Below are 23,426 nucleotides of genomic sequence, written 5' to 3'. Positions count from 1 at the left end.
TATAGGACGAGCCCTGATTTTGAACATTATTTTATTGTAAAAAAAAGGTAGTCTTATACACATAAAAGTACGGTGTTTACTAATCCATACTGACTCAGCTTGAGAATTCATCCTGAGTTGCGAGCTGTCATTTTGACCTGGTTGCCAATTATGCACCAAGCATGAGACCTATTCCTGATCAGTTTATCCAGAGTAAGAACTGTTAGCATTGTGAACATCCTCATTCGCCCCATGTGCTTTGCAAAGGAGGAAGTCATAAGGAAGAACCCACTGATACTCATTATGAGCACTTAGGAGAAATAATCACTACCAATTAGAGCTTTCCTAGTACTTTTTTCTTTAAGAAAGAAAATCAGTAAAGTCCTGCGCTAGTAAACATAGCTGTGACTTTATTGCCAGGAAATAAAATGGGAATCCAACGGAAAGGGTTAAATGTATTAATTGCTCGAGTTTCATAGACATAATACATATAATCTACAAATACGAGCAGATGTTCTTCATCCCCATTCTCTTTCATTAGTGTTCAGTGGGATGACTCTTTCCTTCGTTCTGTTACACCTGCCTTCCATTTTAACTCCGATAATTTTATAGAGAGCAATATAGTTACTGAATAGAGAATACTGTGTTTGCCACAGTTTCTAGATCATTCCCCCCGTCTCCTCTCCCCCAGCTACCATCAGTCCTTGGTGCATGTGGGGATTCACTGAATTACAGCGCATGCAATCCCATTGAGATTTATTTTTGCATAGTGTTTTAGATCTATGTGCCTTTCTAACCTGTAAGACTTCAGCAAATATCCTGTGATTAGCAGGCAGGGCCAAGGATGGATATCAAAAAGGGAAGACATTGGTGCCCCTTAGCACACAAGGACCAGCAATGTGGAAGCCAAAAATCCAGGGGAAAATTTGAATGTAAACATCCCTAACAATCCTACTGTTTTTTACAGGTGCACAGGCACACTGCTCTCCAAGCAAATACTCAATCTCAGCAGAATATTCATACCAGTACGTTGGCTCGGGCTAAAGGAGAAATTCTGAGAGTTATTGAAATACTAATTGAAAAAATGCCTATGGATGTTGTGGATCTCCTTGTAGAGGTAAGGCCATCTTCTATGAGCCATGTTTGTGTTTCTTGTTGGGCAGTTCGATGATCGTGACATTTGCACAGGCCTTTCAAGGTGCTGAAGGCATTTGTGCCTATGTTTGAGCTGGTTATTTTTTTAGAAGAAAAGACAAGTACGTTTTCATTGGCTCACCAGCTGGTAAAATAAATCAAAGCCTTTGCAAAGCACTTCGAGGAGGTAGTTCATGATAGAGAAGATGCTTTGCATTCAAGAGATCCCTGATTCAATCTCTGGATGGGGGTTAGGAAAGACTCACTCAAAAAATTCAGAGAGCCCCAGCCAAAATACTGGCCTAATGTTGACTGTATGCCTATCACATGAAGACTCCACTTGATAACTTGTCCTTACTGCTGCTATAGCGTGATGAGCCCATTCACCTTGCAGTACCTCTAGCAACCTCTGATTCTAGCATCAGTCTGGAGAAATCACATTTCCTTGGCAGTCATCACAGTGCTGGAGACGAAGCGCACACCACTGTCCCCCAAACAGTTTGGAAAAACAAAATAGGGAGCTAGAGAGGAGGGACAAGTCATTTCCTGGAGGCTTCTTCAACTTGGCCTCCTTGTGTTACCCATAGCAATGTGCGCAGGTCGTTTTGCATACACTTCATGAACTAGTTCAGAAGATGGTAAAGGGTGTCCAGAGTAGAATCAACTCAAAAAAAGGGGAGATGGCACAAAGCAGAGATGGTGGAGAAGAGGGGACCGTAGATGAAGATAATCAATGAACTCAAGCCACAGAAAGGTTATGCAGTGGGGCATGCAGAAGGTGGCAGGTAAAACAGGCTTTGTAGCTCATTTTTGTTGACTGGAAAGAGTGACTGGTTATAGTAGTTGGTGACTGAGTGGGAGATGTTGGAGTGATTGGGTGGAGGTGTGGCAGTAGAATGGAATGAGTGACGCTGAATGAGTAGTAGGTTTTGTATGATTGTGTAAGGCAGAATCTGGGTGTGACACATAGTATTTTGTGAGTCAAGAGACTGCCTTCGCAAGAGGGAGACTGTATTCCTGATTCTAAAGATGTTTCAAAATGTGCTGCTGTATTTTTTGTTTGGGGGATTTTATTGTTCCTGGAGATTCCTGGAGGGCATTTATGGTGCTTGGGTTGGCACCTCCTGCTAGCTGTGCTGGCAAAAGTATTTCTTCAGATTATCTCCCCAAAGAGGAAAGGGGCCATCCTGCCAACCAGACCAGCCCATTCTAGTGTTGTGGGTAGTGGGGTTGAGCTGAGCTCCTTTTAAAAAGTTGGAATCTCTTTTTCTTGTCCATTGGTTCAAGTCATGCCCTCTGAAGCAGCAGAAAACAATATTTTATGTGATAGCCCTTCAGACAGTTGAAGACGACCATCATATCTCTTCTCAGTTTCTTCTTCTCCAGGATAAACATCCCCAACTCCCTCAACCATTCCTCATAAGGCTTGGTTTCCAGACTCCTAATCATCTTGGTCACCCACCTCTGCACACATTCAGGCTTGTCAGTTGATCCTTCCTACGCTTAGTATTAAAAATTCTTACATTTTTGTTTTTGTATACTTAACATTTGTTTTAAAATTTGCTTATAGGTTATGGACATCATCATGTACTGTCTTGAAGGTTCATTGGTCAAGAAAAAAGGACTTCAAGAGTGCTTCCCAGCTATCTGCAGGTAGGGTTACAAATTGAAAAACGTGTGGACACAGAGACTGGTAATGAACAGATTTTGCAGCTGTTATAATTCCTATCCCTTCCTGTTAATATAATTTATTGGCATTAGGCAAATGAGTAGTCTGTCTTAGGAAAGTTACAGGGTTTGGATCAATTTACATTGACTCCTATCTAATCCAAAATCATGGACAGAAGCTCATGTTCAGTATTAAGTTGAAAGTTCTTTGGAATAGCTGATAATGTGCTGGCTTTTGTTGGAGGAATGGGACATGCAAGAAGGCGTTAATTTCCTTCATGAGCACAAATCATCCCATGTCTGAGATAAGCCAACAGGTGCATGGTCAGCCAAGCCAGTTGCTATGGAAACAGCTCAGTGCCATCTATATAAGTGATTAAGGCATGTCAGTTCATTAGTCAGTCAGTGAATCTTGTGAAGTGAATTGAAGTCTGTGTTACATCTTGAAGCAGCAGAAATACTTTGTACTTGTATATATATATATATGTGTGTGTATCTGCAAAGCCTACAAGCTGTATGTATATATCCATATCCAGAATAGTATTACTGAAGCCTTATCTTCTGCAGTAGTCAACTATTTTGGACCTTAAGTTGACTCTGTGTGGTGACTGGAACTGGGGGTAACTTCCGCTGAGTATCTCACCTCAGATTGCCAATAACTTTTGGGCATGGTGAAGGATCATTTCAGAAAACCATGCCCTCCTTTTTCTACTACCTGTTCTTATGGTTTGGGTAGCAGTGGCTATTATGCCCTCCACATGGCATAATCCAGATTGGAGTGAGTGCAGGAAAAGAAAGCAGGTTTTTCTATCTTCACTCTCTGGCATCTTCAAGGTAGAAAACATTCAAGAAAAACAGTGTCAGCAGTGGGAAAAAGCAATGGCTTCAAAATCGCATCCACAAGAGACATTGATACATGGCCACCTTCCCATGCTATGGTCTCCATAGGGCCCATGGCAGGTTTGCTGCCCAACCAGTGTTGATGTGAAAATCCAATTGTAAGGACCATGCTGCCATGTGTATCTTCAGTGTTAAAGTTCTATTGCTCCTGAAGATCTGCTTTAGAGGTTTTGATAGGTACCCATTTGCCAAGACTGTCAGGCTGTTGGGCACATAGAGTAGGGACTTTCGAGCTGTGGTCCCTCAGTTGTGGATCTCAGTTGCAGGAAGAAGCAGACAGGCCTTATCCCTTGATAGTTTCAAACAGCCCTGTCACTTCCTGGAATAGCCAAGATACCTGGAGTGGTGGGCCATTAAGGAGAGCAAAGGAATTGACTTTGTACAAGCCAGCAAATGGGTGGGCCTCCCTCAACTGGCAGGTAGTTAGAAGAAGAAAAAGGCAGAGTTGAGAAGAGAGGTTGGACTGATGTGAGATAGAAGCAAAGCAGCAGGCTGGAAAGACTGAGAGACAGAGCAATGTTTGATTTTTGTTTAAATCCAAGGCTGTGGTTATGGGGGAACAAGGCCCTCTTGGGGCATTAATGCTGTGGATCCCTCCATCATATGCTCAGGTTGTATATATGTGTAAATAAACCACATATCATGAAGACACCACAGTCTCCACTGTCCAGTGTGGGGGACAGAGAGCCAGTGTGGTGTAGTGGTTAGGAGCAATGGACTCGTAATCTGGTGAACCGGGTTCGATTCCCCGCTCCTCCACATGCAACTGCTGGGTGACCTTGGGCTAGTCACACTTCTCTGATGTCTCTCAGCCTCACTCACCTCACAGAGTGTTTGTTGTGGGGGAGGAAGGAGATTGTTAGCCGCTTTGAGACTCCTTAGGGTAGTGATAAAGCGGGTTATCAAATCCAAACTCCTCTTCTTCTCTGTCATTCGAAAAGGAAACACGAACCCTGGGTAAGCACCTGGAATCTCATACCACTCAGAGATTGGGGTGTCATGCAACAATATTTAGGCTATGCTGGGTTCTCATGACAGTGCTAGGTTTTGAGCGGTATTTTAGAGCAGATGATTAGGCTAATATTGTCTGTGTTTTGATGCATATTTTCTAAGCTGCTTTTGGGAAGATTTTTTAATTTTCAAAGTGGGTTATAGACCTGTTAAATAAAAGAGCACAGGTAGTGATTTCAGTGTAGCACGCTGTGAAAGCAAAAAGAGGAACGGCAATTCTTATAGGGTGCAGTGGCGTAGTGTGGGGGGTGCAGGGGGGGCCGGCCGCACCGGGCGCAACATCTGGGGTTAGGGCAAATCCACAGGTTAGGGGGCGCAAATCCATGGGTTAGGGGGCGCAAATTACTTGCCTTGCCCCGGGTGCTGACAACCCACGCTACGCCACTGATAGGGTGCGCTACTGAAAATCTGCTCTGCATCACATACTTGAAATGCAAAGGCAAGGACAAGTTGGAATTAATGTGAGAAAACTCTATCCTGGAGGCATGTTTAATAGAGACACATTGCCTTTTAAATTGTGTTAAATATCATGCATTATATCTTATTGTACGTAATTATGGCTCCTATAAAAATGATACAGCATTGTGCTAATGACAGTACAGATTAGCTTTCAGACCAGGAGAGATTTTTTTTAATATGATTTTGCTTTGTAACTCTGGAAGGAATCCAAGTGGAAACTTTTGACATGATCCTCTTACTAAATATTTTAATATGATAATGATCTTCCTGCTATACTGATTAAATGTTCAATTGCATACCTGTTGTGATCATATAGTGCTGTCAGTTCGAACAATATCAAGGCATATTCCCCCGCCCCCAGCTAAGCTGTTATTTTTTGTTATTATAAGCCATGATAACAGCTGTCTCCTAAGTAAAGTGTGGAGACTAATGACAATTCCATTGTCTTCTTTTCAGCAAGGGAGGGGCACTGGAGGCAAGAACACTAGAGGCAATACTCCAATAAGAACAAAAGCCATTCCAATTGGATTTGTTGTTAAGATCCACTGTCCTTTTTGCTTTCTGCCACAAAGGTCTGTTGAGGGTCATGGTGTTTGACTGACCTATAGTCTTCATGTTAGCATGAGTCGGGGGGAGGGGACCTATCATGGTCCTCATGTTCAAAGTAGGTTGGTGGTCACGTGCTCCTCTACTCCCAGACCCTGACACACCCTTCCCCATCTGTCATGCCCAGTCATCACTTACTTGTGACTCCTCTCTCTGTGAGAAGAGGCCTCATGACAATCCCTGTGTTGAAACATAGATCTTAGAGACTCTTTCTCTTCACACATAGTTCCTGCCACAGCTAAAGCAGATCACTCAGTAAGCATCTTTTAGACCAGGGGTTCCCAAACTTATTTGGCCAACCACCCCCTTTTCAGGAGGAGGGGAAATACTCAGCACCCTTTGGAAATCTACCTTCTTTAAGTGAAGGGGCGGGACCAGCATTGCAGCATGCCAGCCATTGACCAAATAGGCAGGCAAGCTGTGATCCACTTCCTGGGCCTGAGTGAAGCCAAAAAGGGTTCATCCAATCCTGGCATAGGCGCCGACTCCATGGGGCTTGAGGGGGCCCGAGCCCCCTCAAAAATTCGTTTGGGGGGGCTCCGCCCCCCCAATAATCTCCGGCGCCCCTCCAGCAGAGCGCCATCGCCGCCCCTCCCCCAGCCCAAAATGCACAGGGAGGGGCGGGCTGCATGCCTCCTGCCCTCCCTCCCGAGCAAAAGCTCCACCCAATTTCCTTTGGAGCTGATTAATAGGCGCAGCACGCTCTCCCCTATTCGCTCACGAGGAGGCGGCACCACTTTATTTGCATATTCATGAGCTTATTTATTATTCATGAGCTTTCCCGGGCCCCCCCAATATTTTTTATAAGTCCGCGTCCCTGAATCCTGGTAAACCTTCCCTCCTCCAGCGCAACGACCAGATCCAAAGTATTGGCTTAGAAAAGGTGTTCCTTCGTGCATGGAGGAAATGTCTCTTCCACAGTGATGCCTAATGTCACCCATGTACAAAATCCAGAAACAAAGAGAATATGCTTTGATCAATACAGCGGTACTCTCACGTGCAGATTTGTTAGATCCATCTGTTATATTAGAACTCACAGATTAAATCAACAGATATTTGTAGCCACCCTGACAATTTGCCTTTCCACTTCCATTCTTCTATTACAAGTTGGCCTTGGAGGAAGGCAAACTGTTGGAGAAGTAGTTTGGGGGTGGGGTGGGGCAACTTGGAAGGGACACCACCCCCTTCCCTTCCAAGTAGCCCTCCCCGACCCCCACCCTGCACACACAAGGAAATTACTGGTTTGCAGACTAATCTTCTCCCCTCCTTTTATTTGAAATTTTAATAATCTTTTAGACTTTGCCTTTGTTCTGGTCAACTTCATGTTCAATGAAGATTCCCATGCAATGTTGTTTACCAGAACTAAGGCTGCCCTGGAGCATCCTTTGCAGATCAAAGCAAAAAAAGTTAAATTGCAAAGCAGTTCAGCCGCATTGAGAAGTAAATTAGTTTAAACTCAAGGAAGCTCAATTGCTGGATCTTAATAAGGGCGAGCATCTCATTTTAGCAAGCATAAATTAGGCGCCTTGCTAAAACTGTGGCCTACACCTTATAGTTTTAAAAGTCTGCACATTGCAGACCTGATTTGGAGCATCTACATTTTCACTCTGTTTTTGTAACTCATGTATGTATGCTTCAGTGGTGGTGAGCCTCGTATTTCATATTAATTGCTATCATTATCTAACTGCGCTTCAGGATTGCAGTACGCATCAAGAGGACAGTCAGCCAATGTGATCCACATCGGCTTTCCCACAAGTAGCAGTGGGGATGTCCCATTTAATCTGTAACGTAAATCATATAGGGATATGCATCTTCATCAGCTTTCTTGAACCATTTGTTGCACAGAACTCTGTGGGTCAAATCCAGTATCTATTGACTGTGTTTTATTCAGACCGATATCTTCTGATATTTTGGCTAATCTTGTATTCTGACTACTGTATGTGCCATTAAAATGCCAGACAGGGATCGTGCAAGCTGAAACAATAGAATAGTAGTAGAAATTGTGTTAGGCATAGGGTAATGTAGTTTTTGACATTTTGAAAATGTTAGGAGTAGCAAGGCCTCCTCTTGTTTAGGCCTTAATTCAGCAAAATCTTCAGTACAATCATTACCATGAGCCTTCCTTTAAAAGGACTGGTATCACTGAACTGTAGAGTTGTTTGGTATTTGGGATTAAAATTCAGTGAGGAGCTACTGCTGAAGAATCATTGAAAAGAATGGTAACAATATTGATGGAGTATCAGTGGAGGTGGTTTATTCTAGTACATCCTTGGTTTCTCCAGACTTTCCCTGAGCTCTGACCTTGATTTATGTTTCTGAACCCCCCAATTTCCTGTTGTTTATTTGTTCCGTATGGTTTTTTATTTTGACTGTTGCTTTGGTTTCATGTTGTGTTTTTGTTTTGATGACATTGTTTTTATATTGTACACCGCTTAGATGTTTTTTTAAAAAAATGGCTTATAAATGCTTTGTATATTAACGAAATAAAAATACAAGCACTATAGTTGTTTCAGGACAGGGAGAGGGTGGCAGATGGAGAGGAAACAGGAAACAAAATGCAACTCAATGAAGAGAGAAAGTTGATTCCTAGGAAACTGAAGCGGGGGGATTGGGAATGCCCATGGTGACAGAGAGGAAGCCAGAGGAGAGGGAAAACACCAGGAATTCTAACCTTAAATGTCATCATGAAAAAGGCTGTCCATTCAGCCTCAGGTCACAGCGAATCAAACGTAACAGAAGGTGTGCTTCAGGTTTCCACTTATATGCCCAGTTCTTATTGCTTGAATCTTTCAGATCAGGCCTCCAGGATCCAATACCTGAGTTCGGCCAGGCTGCCCAACCTACATCTCCTAGAGTCAACAAAAGCATCAGCAGCCAGTCTGATAGGGAGAATGCAAGTCCGTAACAGACCCTCCCCCCCATGGAGACCTCCTTCTGACCTCTGTTTTAGAGCTCCAGTTTAACAGGGTGGTGAGAAGAGAGATTTCTGTGTGAGATTCCCTAGGCTTCTTTAGCTGTGTGCACTGATTTCTGCACATCCCCATTTCCTCTTGCCAGCACTTGGCAGCATCTGTAGCCAAGAAAATGCTGCTTCTCGAGGGAGTACAGAAGTGTGAACCTAAGTGTTCACTTATGGTTGCACTCGGGTTATTGTAAATATTTGGAATCCAATCTTATTCACTCTTTAAATAAGCATTGCCTAGTTTCCCCCTCTAGTTATTTGTAAAAATAGAAAATGACTTGAAAGAATTACCATAGAATGGCTTGTGTTGTGGCTTATTTTATTCCAGATAAAATAGTTGTTAAGCATATAGCTTATTTATACCAAAGAAAAGAGTGCCTGTGTCCTAACATCACCTTGAGGTTGATTATTCAAAACAAATGCAAACATTGCCCTTCGCTATGTGAATTTATTTGCCATGGCCTGTCCTTCTCAAACAGTCATATGTCAACTTTGAAACTGTGACAGTTCACAAAACACAAATTCTATGGAACCTCTTAAGAATAGATGTATGAATTTCAAATTTATTGCTTAGCCAATTGGCCATTACAATGCAATAATAAGATCACCAATGACTGAACATGACCAAGCATTCACAACGTAATTGGCAATTCCAGATATAATTTAAATCAAATAATTGCATTAACTACAATTACTGATATGACAAATCAGCAATCTATCAAACCTATCAAAACCATTCATGTTAAGATAAAATCTTGTCCAAGATAGACATGTTTAGAATAAGTGAAATTAGCTAAGATAAACTTACTATGAATGTCTATAACTGGAAAGTTGGCATTAGGAGATAAAATCTATCATACTTTAAGAAGACTTAAGATGGAGAGTGGCAAATACGTAAATAGATATTCCACATTTCAGTAAAAGCGTGTCAAAGAAAATGGATCATCTATTATTAGTACCATTGCATGCACACCATCTGAATGCTTGTAGCAAATATTTTTAAATACTCTCAAGACAGTGTGTTTTTAATTTATGTATTATATTTTAAAAGTTCTTATAAATTTAGTGGTCAACTAGCTTTAAATATATATATATATGTAAGAATGAAATTTTGGGAAACCAGCTAGAAAAATATTTTTGTTCCTGTTCTCTGAGGAATATTCTTCTGTATTGACTCTACTAATATTTTTGTTGCTGTAGTTGTAAACGATTCTGTTTCCCATCTTGATTGTCTGATGTTGGGCAAGCCACATTTCCTTCCCTTCATTATTCTATCAAGAAGCATTTTCAGTTATACTGTTTTCTTACAAAAATAAAAAATATTGATATAGAGTAACACCAGTAAAAAAAAATACCAGCATACAAGACCTCAGTGGTGGTGATGCAGAAGAACAGGCCTCTGCACCAGCTATTGCAAATTGTCAGGGGATTTGTGCACACAGAAACACAGACTGAATTCATACTAAGCCAGAAATCCTGATTTAATAAGCTGGGAGATTCCTGAGCGGCACGCAGGTCCTTTGCAACCACTTTGCTTCTTCCTTTGTGAACGTGACTGACAAAGTTAGGATTCATCATTTAACCATAGCTTTCTATTACGTGCAAACCCAGCCTGGTTCAAACCAAGCCAGAATATCAAGCCAACTTTAAATCAGGACTTGCTATCCTGGTTCATTCTGAAGTCACAAACCATAGTTTTCAAGTTCACACGTAATAGGAAGATACGGTTAAGTGCTGGATCCCAGCATGTTCAGCCATGCACATGGAGGGAGGAGCCAGGGGGCTGCATGCTGGTGTGTGCTTTGCTTATTATGCCAGGATGTTTGGCTTAGTATTGCATGTGAATATGGCCATACTGTTTTGGAAATCCCATGCAAGTAGCAAAAGCTTTAAGGGGTGTTTATTTCAACTGCATGAATTGATATTCTATCCTTCAGTACAAATATTTCCAGGATGGTTTAGAACAGGCTTCCTCAACCTCGGCCCTCCAGATATTTTTGGCCTACAACTCCCATGATCCCTAGTTAGCAGGACCAGAGGTCAGGGATGATGGGAATTGTAGTCTCAAAACATCTGGAGGGCCAAGGTTAAGGAAGCCTGGCTCAGAACAAAATAGAGAATTATAAAATCTTAAGACCTACAGAAAGATAAAACAACAGATTAAAAAACTAGCACCATTAAAAGACACTCTTCTCAAATTAAACGAGTATGAAACTGGTAGAAACTTGTAGTGCTGATATATCCCAAGTAGATCTCTGTGTGCTGGACCATTGCCATGAAGAAGGATCAGAAATCAAGAACCTCAGTGGTTCTTGGGTAGCAGTTTGTTGTGTCATCATTAACAACCCACCACCTTTTTGTGAGAGAAATTGCAAATGTCCAGAATGCAAGGTTAACTGTTAACACAGCCCTACAAAATTGCCCCCAGCTTTGTATTCCCTTAAGGGACGCGGGTGGCGCTGTGGGTTAAACCACAGAGCCTAGGGCTTGCCGATCAGAAGGTCGGTGGTTCGAATTCCCTGCGATGGGGTGAGCTCCCATTGCTCGGTCCCTGCTCCTGCCAACCTAGCAGTTTGAAAGCACATCAAAGTGCAAGTAGATAAATAGGTACCGCTCTGGCGGGAAGGTAAACGGCGTTTCCGTGCGCTGCTCTGGTTCGCCAAAAGCGGCTTAGTCATGCTGGCCACGTGACCCGGAAGCTGTCTGCGGACAAACGCTGGCTCCCTCGGCCTATAGAGCGAGATGAGCGCCACAACCCCAGAGTTGGTCACAACTGGACCTAATGGTCAAGGGTCCCTTTACCTTTACTTGTATTCCCTTATATGTTACTCTTCATTGCATTTAGCTTGGTAGTGTCACAAATTGTGCAAGACTTCATTAGAGCGAAACTGCATTACTGTGCACAGAAGACTTTGCTAATGAGATTTTCCAGGGGTTTCAAAGAAGGCAAACTGTGTATAAAATTATGCTCCCCAAATTCTACTCAATCCCAATCAAGAAAGTGCAGAGCCACCTGTTGCTTTCTCCCTAATCTATTGTTGTACAAAAAAACAAACTGCAGCAAAGCAACATCTTAGAATCCTTTTCATTTTTGTTGCCTGTGTTTTGTTCAGCCGTATTAAATAATTATGGACATCTTTCTGTGCCTCAGGCATCAGAATTCCTTAGACTAAAACCTCCTTGCTCTTCAGAATCGCCTTTTCAGTACTGCATTGTGTTTTGCCCCCCACTGCAGCTGAAAAAATAAAAGATGCCAGTATTTACATTATAATCTATTCTTTCCTCATCATCTTCCTGTTTTCATCAGGAATTTGTTTCTCCCTCGTACCATCTTTCCTGGAAAGAAAGTTGGTTGGGGCTGTTTGCAATACAGTGGTACCTCGGGTTACATACGCTTCAGGTTACAGACTCCACTAACCCAGAAATAGTGCTTCAGGTTAAGAACTTTGCTTCAGGATGAGAACAGAAATCGTGCTCTGGCGGTGCAGCAGCAGCGGGAGGCCCCGTTAGCTAAAGTGGTGCTTCAGGTTAAGAACAGTTTCAGGTTAAGAACTGACCTCTGGAACAAATTAAGTACTTAACCCGAGGTACCACTGTACTCTTCTATATCTATCTATCCCTCTTCCAAGAGAAGAGATTTTGGAATGCCAATGTAAGCAGGTGCAATTAATGTTAGCATCGCCTACACAGTGCCATGCAGGAACAGACAGAAATCCCCCACCTGCTTCTGTGCTGTGGTGGCAGGAGGGGAAATCCCTTCATATAGTGGCAAATCAGGCCTTCAGTGCAGAAAACTGTAGCAGGCAATCAATAAACCAATGATCAGCATTTGATCACCAGATCACCACCTAGTTAAACCATCAGCAGTAATCCAGCTGTTATCAGTTGCATGTGAAAAGAATGAGGGAGGCAAAAAATATTGTATTTAACCTCCATATGTATGCTGTATCCTAGCTCCCATTTCCTCTCACAGTGAAGTCAGAAATATGGAACTGTGTGCTGACACGAATAATGTTTTTTTCGCTTGCTTGGGTCTTTGGTGCTGCATATGCTTGTTATTCCTCGATTGTAGCCAGAGTTGTGCATATATCCACATTCGAATGGGCTTACTCTTGCAAAAGGAGTGTATCACAGAAAAACAAAAACACACGGGGTTTTTTAGCCAGAACTCACAGGAACTCAGTTCCAGCACCTCTCAAGTAGGCGCCATTGCCATTCTAAGAGAACGAGGGAGGTGTTCATGGTTAGTTCCGGCACCTCTTTTTCTAGAAAAATAGCACTGCTCCTAATGGTTGCCATTGCAGTGCAGCTTGCAGAGTTTGACCAGAGAGACCTGGGTTCAAATACCTGCCCAGCCACAAAACTTGTTAGGTGATCTTAGGTGAATTAATCCAGAATGCAGCAGCTAGACTGGTCACTGGGAGTGGCTGCCATGACCATATAATACCAGTTATGAAAGACCTACATTGGCTCCCAGTACGTTTCCGAGCACAATTCAAAGTCTTGGTGCTGACCTTTAAAGCCCTAAACGGCCTCGGTCCTGTATACCTGAAGGAGCGTCTCCACCCCCATCATTCAACCCAGACCCTGAGGTCCAGCACCGAGGGCCTTCTGGCAGTTCCCTCACAGCGAGAAGCAAAGTTACAGGGAACCAGGCAGAGGGCCTTCTCAGTTGTGACGCCCACCCTGTGGAATGCCCTTCCGTCAGATGTCAAGGAAATAAACAACTGTCTGACGTTTAGAAGACACCTGAAGGCAGCCCTGTTTAGGGAAGTTTTTAATGTCTGATGTTTTATTGTACTTTTAATATTTTGTTGGAAGCCACACAGAGTGGCTGGGGAAACCCAGCCTTATGGACGTGGTATAAATAATAAATAATAAATTATTATTATTATTATTATTTTATTATATTGCACTTTCAACCTCATGCGCCTTACAGGGTTGTTGGCAGGATAAAATGGGATTGTTAAAATGGGAGAATATCGACAATTAAAATGGTAGTCCTCACCCCAAATTTTTTTTCAAACCATCCCAATTATAAATGGAATTAGTTGCTTTAAAGAATGGCAAGGTACATATTGGCAAGGCAAGAAACCCAGGATCAAATTCAAATTATTAACGGACTTAAAAGAAAGGGGTGGATTTGCATTGCCAGGCTTTAGGTTATACTTTGAAGCTGCATGTTTAGTATGGTTAAAAGACTGGATGCTTTTAAAGAATGCCAACCTATTAGATATAGAAAGAAGGGATAACGTAGTAGGATGGCATGGTTATCTGGGTTATGAAAAAGTGAATATACATAAGGGTTTCAAAAACCATATTGTTAGAAAGGCAATATTCAAGGTGTGGGAGAGAAATAAAAAATTGTTAGAGCCAAAACCCATGGTAGATATCACCAATGGAGGCAATGGCAGTTAAAAGGAAAAATATGAGTACCAATTGGCTGACATATAAAAAATTATTAGAAGAACGAGATAACCAACTAAGACTAAAGGACTGTGACACATTAAAACATATCGGCGTAAGTTGGCTGCAATATCATCAACTCAATGGTATTTTCAAACCAGATAAAAGGGAAAATGGGTTTTAGAAGAAAATTTCTGAACTAGATAAAGAACTCTTCTCAAATAATAATAATAAATCTAAAATGTATAAATTATTATTAAATAGGCATCTAAAAGATGAAGAGGTCAAAGATGTAATGGTAAAATGGGCACAGGATTTTGGATACAATATAGAGCTAGAAAAATGGGAAAACCTTTGGAAACACAATATTAAATTCGCAGCATGCTATACGATTAAAGAAAACTTCCTAAAGATGATGTACTGGTGGTATATGACGCCAGCAAAATTGGCTAAAATAAATAAAAAAATCAGTAATAAATGCTGGAAGTGTAATCAAAAAGAGGGGAATTTTTTCCACATGTGGTGGACGTGCCCCAGAATAAAAACATTCTGGGACATGATCTATGAAGAAATAAAAAAAATGATTAGACACACACACAATACACACACAGAGAGAACGTTTTTAATTAGGAATTTTCACTACAGACATCCCAAAAGATAACAAAAGAGTCTTTCTATAAGCAATCCCGGCCGCTAGGATCGTGAAAGCGAAACACTGGAAATGTAATACAATGCCAACAAAGGAAGAATGGCTCTTAAAATTGAGTGGATATCTAGAATTAGCTAAACTTATTGACTCAATAAGAAATCACTCAAAGGAGAGAATAAGAATGGGATTTTTTTTATAAATTACATGAAAAAAGAAGGTTCCCAGACCATTGCTTGGCTTTGCGTAGATTAAAATCCCACTGACAACCAGAATGTTTCTCCACAGATTTAACAACTGATTGCAAATATTTAGAATAAGGAACTACTAAGTACGTTCAAGGGTAGCAGGAAGTCATGTTATGAATCAAGGAGTCAAGCCAGTTAGATGTAAGAAGATAGCTTGTACTACTTACGTAGAAGTGTAATAGAAAATGTTTGTTTTGGGGGTACTTGTCTTTTTCTTTTTTCCTTTTCGTGTATGTGGTCCCCCCCCCCTTTTTTTTTTTTTGCATACTCTCTCTGTGTGTATATATATACGAAATATGAAAATAAATAAAAAAAGAACAGCCAGGCTAAAATAAAATAAAAATGGGATTGTTAGGAGAAGTGTGGGATGAAGAAATAAATTCCCAAAAAATTAAATACTATATGTGTTTCAAGAAAAATCGTATATGGGCAGAATGAATAAATATCCTGTTGTCTTTAAAAGAGAGAGAGAGCTCCAATCAGGTCTATTCTGACCAGTTTCTATGTTCTGCCAAGAGTCTTTATTCAGTTTAAATTGTTGCATAAGAAGCTGGATAGGTGCATTCATCTGGTAAGGTGCAGAGCCGCAAAACAAGGGTGCCATGGCCGTTAGAACAGCCGTTTGCATATCACTGGCTAAAGTGGATTTGCAGGACCAGGCTGTGAAATAAAACGTTGATACTAGCAGTGCTATTAATTACCAGAGTGTAGTTTAAAAAAGAAGAAGTTTTGCATCCCACACCGTCTGATCAAATCTCACTCGTTCCTTGCTCTAATGTTCAATTCAGGTTCTACATGGTCAGCTATTATGAGCGGAGCCACAGAATAGCAGTTGGATCTCGCCATGGTTCAGTGGCCCTCTACGACATCCGGACTGGAAAATGTCAGGTAAATAAATCATTGTGATCTCCTCTCTGTAAACTGTGGAAGTTATTGAGAGGAAAGAAACTAGCTCTGCACCAGTTGACATGCTGAGTCGCTGGAACATTATGGATAATGCTAAGGGGGATCAATAGTTTAATGAAGGACTCAATGTATATAGAGTCTTACTGTTTTCATTTGCTGTAACTGAATGGCGAGCACAGATGGGTTAATAATAGCTGTCCGAAAAAAGCCGTAACTTCTCAAAGGGTATCTTGAGTGTTTTGCTTACTTCAGATACCGTTCCCACCCCACCCTGTTAATTCTTCTGTTTGAAGTAGAGCTGTTTTAGTGAAATCATTAAATATATACAAGCCCATATTTCTCATATATATATCAAGGCTTTTTAAAGCAAGCATGATAGATTAAAAACATTACAAGTAATCATCACAAGAATGTAGTTGAAATTAACCTGTGACCGTAAGCACAATTACTTCTAAGTTAATCACACAGTAAATGTACTTAAGATCAAACTGTAAATTTATTCCACTGGGTCAAAACACACCAGGTTCTTCTACCAAGGCAGAAAAAACAAAAATGTCTAATCTTAAGAGACAGATACCAGCCTTCTCACATTGCTAGGAGCCATAAGTGAGGATCCTCTGATACTTATTTTTCCTTGTGTCCTCAAGACACACACATACAAACCTTACCTTCTCCGCCCCCTATATATCCCAGTTACTTAGGGAAGAGGCATTCTATTCCAGTTTGATCTCAGGTGCATTAAAAAATTACAGGCTAAATCTACAGTTGTTTTTTTCTTAGTTTTTAAAAATACCCTATTTATTTTAGAGCCTCTGTTCTTCCAAAGTGCCATAGTTTTAGTGCTGATTTCTTCAGATCCCAATGAGTGGGGGGAGGTGCAGGGAACTGTCAGTGGCGCTTAGGTCCTGTGACCTCCACAGATCATTTTGGCAGGTCAGCCCTGCCTCCCACCTGTCAATCACTCAACCTCACCCTGATGTCAGTGGAAGCATTTCCCCCTTTATTTCAAGCCACGCAGGCAAAGGGACGTGTCAGATGGCAATGGTGGTTGCTCATGAGTAAGCAGTCAGGACTCCGACCTGTCTTTTACAGGTTTTATTTTGGTGCAAAACTATTTACAGTGCAGAGACACAAGTTCATGTCTGCCTCAGTCGCCAGCAGAATCCGGGAGTGGTTGTTTCTGGGACCTCCCCCAACTTAAGAGCTTCGTCACCCCCAGCCTTTTCCTTCCTTCTTTGCGTTTTACACCTCTGCACAGGGTGGGCAATGGAAAGGGTGTGCTTCCCTCCTGGCTGGCTTGGCCAGGAGCGGTGCTGAGGCTCCCAGCAGCATCCTCTGGTCCTGGCCCCCCAGAAATGGTACTGAGACTCCCAGCAGCATCCTCTGGTCCTTTCCCCTCTTCCCCACTGGAGGTGTGGCTTTCCTCACCACAGGAAGGGGAACTGCTTCGCAAGATTTTCAGAGGTTCCCTGTAACCCAACTGCCCCTCTGCTTCCCTACCCTGTTCCGATGGCAGTACCCTGACAGGACAGATCTTGGTTAGCACCACCAGCCAGGTGATTGTCAGCACTTGCAAAGGCGCTGCCTGCAAACCCCACTTTCAGCAGGGAGCTCCGTCTTTACCTGCCCCACACCTGACATCATATATGATGTCAAGTTGAGGGCAGGTGGATGTGGCTTGGGGGAAAGAGCTTCGCTTGGGCCAAATTTGCCTGCAGGCTGGAGACTCCCAGCTGCTGCTCTAGATTATTTGTCTATGTGTTATAAAACACACATCTCATAAGAAGAGGATCTTACTCCCATGCTGTCCTTCACTGAAAGAAAACCCGTGGGCTGGCAATAAATAGAAGTGCAATTTAACATTCCAATATGGCCGGTACTGACATCTGACAATGAATATCAGAGGAAACACAAATAGCTGGTCGTCTTTTGGCGTCTCAGCTCCTCTTTTGTCAGGCAAAAGAAGGGATTTTATTCTCTTATCAGGAGATACACGTGATTGATCCATCTTGAACTAAGGCTTTTCAAGCATGAATGACCTCAGTGGTCCAGAGGAACCCTCACACATGGTCATGTTCTCACAGAACAGTGAGCCAAAAAGCTTCACTTTATAAAGCAAGCTGGTACATACATACAACACAATTGCTTCCACTTCAGTCCTCACCTTGTGCTGACAAGTAAACAAACCAAGTTCGGTAGAGCTTAGGAACATGGTTTGTTACTCCCAAACAAGCCACAACCTGTAAGCCAACAACAAACCATGGTTTAAGACTGGCTAGCAAATGATGTTTCTATTCTCATTTGTTTTACTCTCTGTGCCTTCCCCCTTTATTTCAAACAATAGCACAAAGAAGAGTTCACCCTGTGTCCCTCCCTCCCTCCCACAGTTAGTTTGCTAACATGTCTGCAGGGTAAATACAGTGAGTTTTATTTCCACCACTAGTTCTAGAAAGCATGGCTCCACATTATGGATTCTAAAATGTGCTTTTAAAAATGTGTCTGTGAGTCTAAAGTAGCTAACAAAGGTCAGAGGTGTTGATGGACAGGCTGGGCAAGTGCTTGCAGCTACATCTCTGTATGAATGGCTGAATCTGCAATGAAAATCTTCCCTCTGGCTTGGTTTGCCCTTGGTTCAGTAGACATGCTGGAGTATCTTATCTCCCTGACTTTTTCCCCCTTTCCTCCCAGCAACCTTTTAGGATGCATTCTGTGTTTCGGCAACGGGCAGCTTGAAAAAGGCAAATAACTGGCTTATATTTGTACCTTTTAGCCAGAAGTGCTTTGGGTTGTTTTTTGTTGTTGTTTGACATGGCACCATCTTTTAAATGACTACAACTAAATCCAAGCCTTTTTAGGTAATTCGCATGAACAGCTCCATCAGCCGGTTTGGTTATATTCACAGGGAAAGGATGTTTGAGTGAGGAAAAGATGTTCTCGTTGGAAGTACACTCAAGGACAGACTGGTTCACACTATTATTATGGTCTGGGGTTACGTAGGCACAAATGGGCTTGGAGGGAATGCCATGGGAACCACTCCATCTGATCACTCCCCCACCCCAAGTCCTACTCCGTTCCCCCCCCAACATTTTCTGGGGCGGGGGGAGGTTCAGTACAACTGAAATGGGTCCTCTTGAATTAGTTTGTTTTTACACAGGGTCCAACCAAAAACTTTTAAAGCTTTCGTTGATAGCGTGCAGTGTAAAAATCATCCGGTGATTGACAGCACTACAAAAACATGGATCTAAGTCACAGGTCCTCATGTGCATAGGCAGACAACAAAACTATCAACAAATTATACAACAGAATAAATGGTAGTTTTCTTTTCCATTTTTCAAAAATGCATATCTAATGTTCTGCTTTCGCCATTGACCAGGAAAACATCTGGTTGCTATGTAAGGGATTTAGGGTGCGCTAGATTTGCTTTTGAGTGTGTGGCAAACAGGAGGGTTGTGTGCAACACTAGCAGATCCTACTAGATAGAATGAAAGTGTCAAGTAAGGCTCCTCGTGATCTTGCCCCTTGGAACAGAATGATATTTCTCTGTCCAGACTTTCTGTACTTCACAGAAAACATGGAAGCAACATGTCTTATTTTGTGCTGGATGAGGGAGAAAGACCCCTATCTTTCCCTGATTTCTCTGGCACCCCAGGCACTTGGGTGGGTCTTTCACTGGTCTCCAGGCTTTGGAGACTCTCAGAAGCAGCAATAATTAGCTCACAAAGTGAGGGGTTGACTTCTTGACTCCCCTAAGTCCTCTGCTCTTGCAAGAAGGCTTAGATGAATGTGTGAGAGTGGTGGCTAGAAATAATGGCTAACTGCCACTAGGGTTGCCATGTTTCCTCTCCTTTTTTCCCATCACGTTGCCGTACATCCAGGTTTCCCCTGACATTTTGCTGATTCAGGAAAATCCCCCCCTGATGCCATTTTTACACCCGAAAATCATGACATGTCAAGAATTTTCCTGAGGTATGGCAAGCGTAACTACCAGAAATCCCCAAACTTTAGGAATTCCCTACAGCCAAATGACTTCATGGTGCCTTTAACAACACATTAGGCAAATTCATGGAGGATAGGTCTAGCAGGTTCTATTTTCTTGTTGTTGTTGTAAATTTACCTATTGGGTTTATCTACCTGGTTCACTCAACATTTTCTCAAAGTGACTAATAGCTATGATAGTTAAATGCAACCCACTTATATTCAGAGGCAGGACACCGCTGAAGATCTACTGCAGCAATGGGGATCCTTTGGTCCTCCAGATGTTGCTGGATTCTGATATCCATCCACCCCAGCCAGCATGGTCAGTGATCACTGGTTGGCCTGTAGTTGGTCACAGGTTCCCCCAGCCCTGATCTACTGTTTGGAGACCAATCTGGAGAGCTCTTGTCTTCATGCCCAGCTTGTGAGTTCCTGGCATGATCCAACTGGTGTCTGTTGGAAACAGAATGCAGGGCTGGATGAGCCTCTTCACGGTCCAATAGGGCATTTTATTATTATTATTATTATTATTATTATTATTATTATTATTATTATTATTATTATTAAAAACAATAACACAAAGAGATGTGGCAAACATGTATCATAATCTTCGTTTTCTGGGAAATGGTATTTGCAGCATCTGGTTGTAAGCTAGGTCCCTTTAACTTAATGCTTTTGCTGCTGGAAACGTTAGTGTCACTGTAAACTTAACTGCTTATCCACACTGGAATATGGGACGCATCCCTTCCTGTAAATAAGGTTCAGTTTGAAGAAGGGAGTTCTAGCTGCTTCCATTTGACAAATGATTTCAATAAGTTTGTTGTTAATTATTTAGTAAGTTGGCAATTATAGGAGCCCATTGGAGAACTTGTTAGCTGTTGCTCTCAGGAAGCATGTGGTTCTCCTGCTCCTCTTCTTGTAGTCGCTTTTGAAATGTTGTGGCTCCCAGTGGCCACATTGGGTGTCTGTTTGCACCTAATGTAGTGCAGATGTCAGTGGCAGAGCTGGCAACTGCCCCAAATGAAATGTGTAATTCACAGGTCCCCAAAGAATCCAACACTTCCTCTTATAAATATGACACATCTTTGTTGCAAGCGAAGTGTTTTAGTCCCTACGCTGATACTAGATTTCAAGATTTTAAACTTCTCGCCTTGCCCTGACGCCAGAGTGCAAGGGAGAACAACTTGTCTGCAGTGCATACAGTAAGCCTGCAACTTACGCAGGAGTTACGTTTCAGGGATCGTGCCTAAAGCCAAACCTGCCAAACCTGTACTGGCTCCCAGTACATTTCCGAGCACGATTCAAAGTGTTGGTGCTGACCTTTAAAGCCCTAAACGGCCTCAGCCCAGTATACCTGAAGGAGTGTCTCCACCCCCATCGTTCTGCCCGGACACTGAGGTCCAGCGCCGAGGGCCTTCTGGCAGTTCCCTCATTGCGAGAAGTGAGGCTACAAGGAACCAGACAGAGGGCCTTCTTGGTAGTGGCGCCCGCCCTGTGGAACGCCCTCCCATCAGATGTCAAAGAGATAAACCTGACATTCAGAAGACATCTTAAGGCAGCCCTGTTCAGGGAAGTTTTTAATATTTAATGCTGTACTGTTTTTAACACTTGATTGGGAGCCACCCAGAGTGGCTGGGGAAACTCAGCCAGATGGGCGGGGTATAAATAATAAATTATTATTATTATTATTATTATTATTATTATTATTATTACTACTACTACTACTACTAGCACTGCACAGAGTCAAAACACATTGGGTTCAATGGCAGGTGGGATTGCCAAAGTCATTTTCCCCACCCCCTTTTAATTAATTAATTAATTTTGCCACACATGTAAAACTGAATGCACTCAAGTTAAATGGGTGTAAGTTGCCGGCTTGCTGTACACACATGCCTTAAGGTGAAGCTATAATATCAATTTGTGCAGCTACACTGGGTTTGGAAGCAGACAAATAGGGATCCAGTTTATAACCGTGCTTCCTCCTCTGGTTTGTAGCCCACGAATGGAATTGTAATACTGTGTAATGCTCGTGTTGTGTCAGAAGATGTCAGTCTAGTGCAATTTGTAGAAACAAATTACATGCATTAGACTTGAGTAACAAAACATATGTATTAGACCTGTTCTAGCCTAAAGAACAGTTGTTCTTTCCATCACTATTTATGGCAGAGAGGTCCTTGGCAGATAAATATCTTGTGTTCTACAAGTGATGCTGGAGAAGGCCTGCTGAAATGTTCATGTTCAGCTCTATGCAGACTGTAAAGCCAGTTCTATTTCTGCATGGGAAATCATGCCAAGGAAACAAGCCCACATGAAAGGTCTGTATGTGGGCTAAATTACACTGATTCCAAACCTAGTCACCGTGTTTTCAGTAAGGTTTGCATCATGGTGCAAATGTTTGGATACTGCAGTGTTAAAAATCTTAATTTACAGCAGGGGATGAGAACCTGTGTCCCTCTAGATTTTGCTGAACTACAAAGAATCATGCAGTCAGTCCTGGAATGGCATCCCCTCACTGTTAATGAAGCCCCATTGAACAGAACTATCATCTCCTAAAAACTCGCCATTCCTCTTGGAGCCCTATGTCTCATGTTCTTCAGTCTCCAAATGTTTTGCTTTCTTTCATTGCAACCAAAAGCGTGTAGCCAATTTTTCACATTGCGTCCCAAAACTCTGCATAGGAAAGATCACTGTTTCAATTTCTCCTCTTATCCCAAAGAAATCTCGGTATTGTATACCCATTCCCCCGGATATTATTGGAGAATATACTGTATTTTTCCGTCTATAAGATCCCCCCCATGTATAAGACACCCCCTATTTTGGGGGACTCAGATTTAAGAAAATGGGGAGAGATGGCCCCGTGTATAAGACGCCCCCTAATTTTTGACATTATTTTTTAGGAAAAAACCCTAGTCTTATACACAGAAAATTACGGTAATTAGAAATGTAGGTGAAAATAGCCAATGATGATTTAGGCTGTACCCTTTTCATGTTCTCTAAATTTTAGAAAATGAGAATACTTTGAGGTGGTGGGCAAGGGAAAAGGTAGTGACAGCAAGGAGTCAGGGGGTTAACAGCAGGGCCATGAGGCTACAGGAATGTGGGTCTGAGCAAGTGTCCAGCCATGCCTATCCTTAATGCTTGCCCTGTCATCAGGGAATGGATGGGCTTGGTGAGTGCTGAATGGGTAGGTCACTTGGGGATATTTACAGATGGGTGAGTCATGGATGAGGGAAGGAAGGCACTTGATTGAAAATCTGGCTTTCTAGTCTTAAAACATTGGAAAGTTATCTGCAGGGAGGGTAGTCCTCAGATGTCAAATGCCCTGCGAGACAAACGTTTTGGCCCCCAAACACAGCAAACCCGGAAGTGATTGTTCCAGTTTGCGAACGTTCTTTGGAACCTGAATGTCCGTCGCGGTTTCTGTGGCTTCAGTTTGGCTGCAGGAGCTTCCTGCAGCCAATCGGAAGCCACACCTTGGTTCCCAAATGTTTTGGAAGTCGAACAGACTTCCGGAACAGATTCTGTT

General features: G+C 42.3%; 1 protein-coding gene across 4 annotated transcripts in view; it reads left to right on the top strand.

Annotated features, from left to right (window-relative positions):
• Positions 1-23,426, top strand: part of WDR7 (WD repeat domain 7) — a 213,668-nt gene that overhangs the window by 152,614 nt on the left and 37,628 nt on the right. For all 4 annotated transcript variants that reach the window (XM_028747877.2, XM_028747879.2, XM_028747876.2 and 1 more), the window contains 3 exons: positions 947-1,096; positions 2,684-2,766; positions 15,808-15,907. In XM_028747877.2, coding sequence (XP_028603710.2) covers positions 947-1,096; positions 2,684-2,766; positions 15,808-15,907 — 333 coding nt within the window. The remainder of the gene's footprint in view (positions 1-946; positions 1,097-2,683; positions 2,767-15,807; positions 15,908-23,426) is intronic.

Source organism: Podarcis muralis, chromosome 11 (assembly GCF_964188315.1).
Source record: "Podarcis muralis chromosome 11, rPodMur119.hap1.1, whole genome shotgun sequence".
NCBI classification, from domain to species: Eukaryota; Metazoa; Chordata; class Lepidosauria; order Squamata; family Lacertidae; genus Podarcis; species Podarcis muralis.
This window is presented reverse-complemented; position numbering and strand designations above follow the sequence as displayed.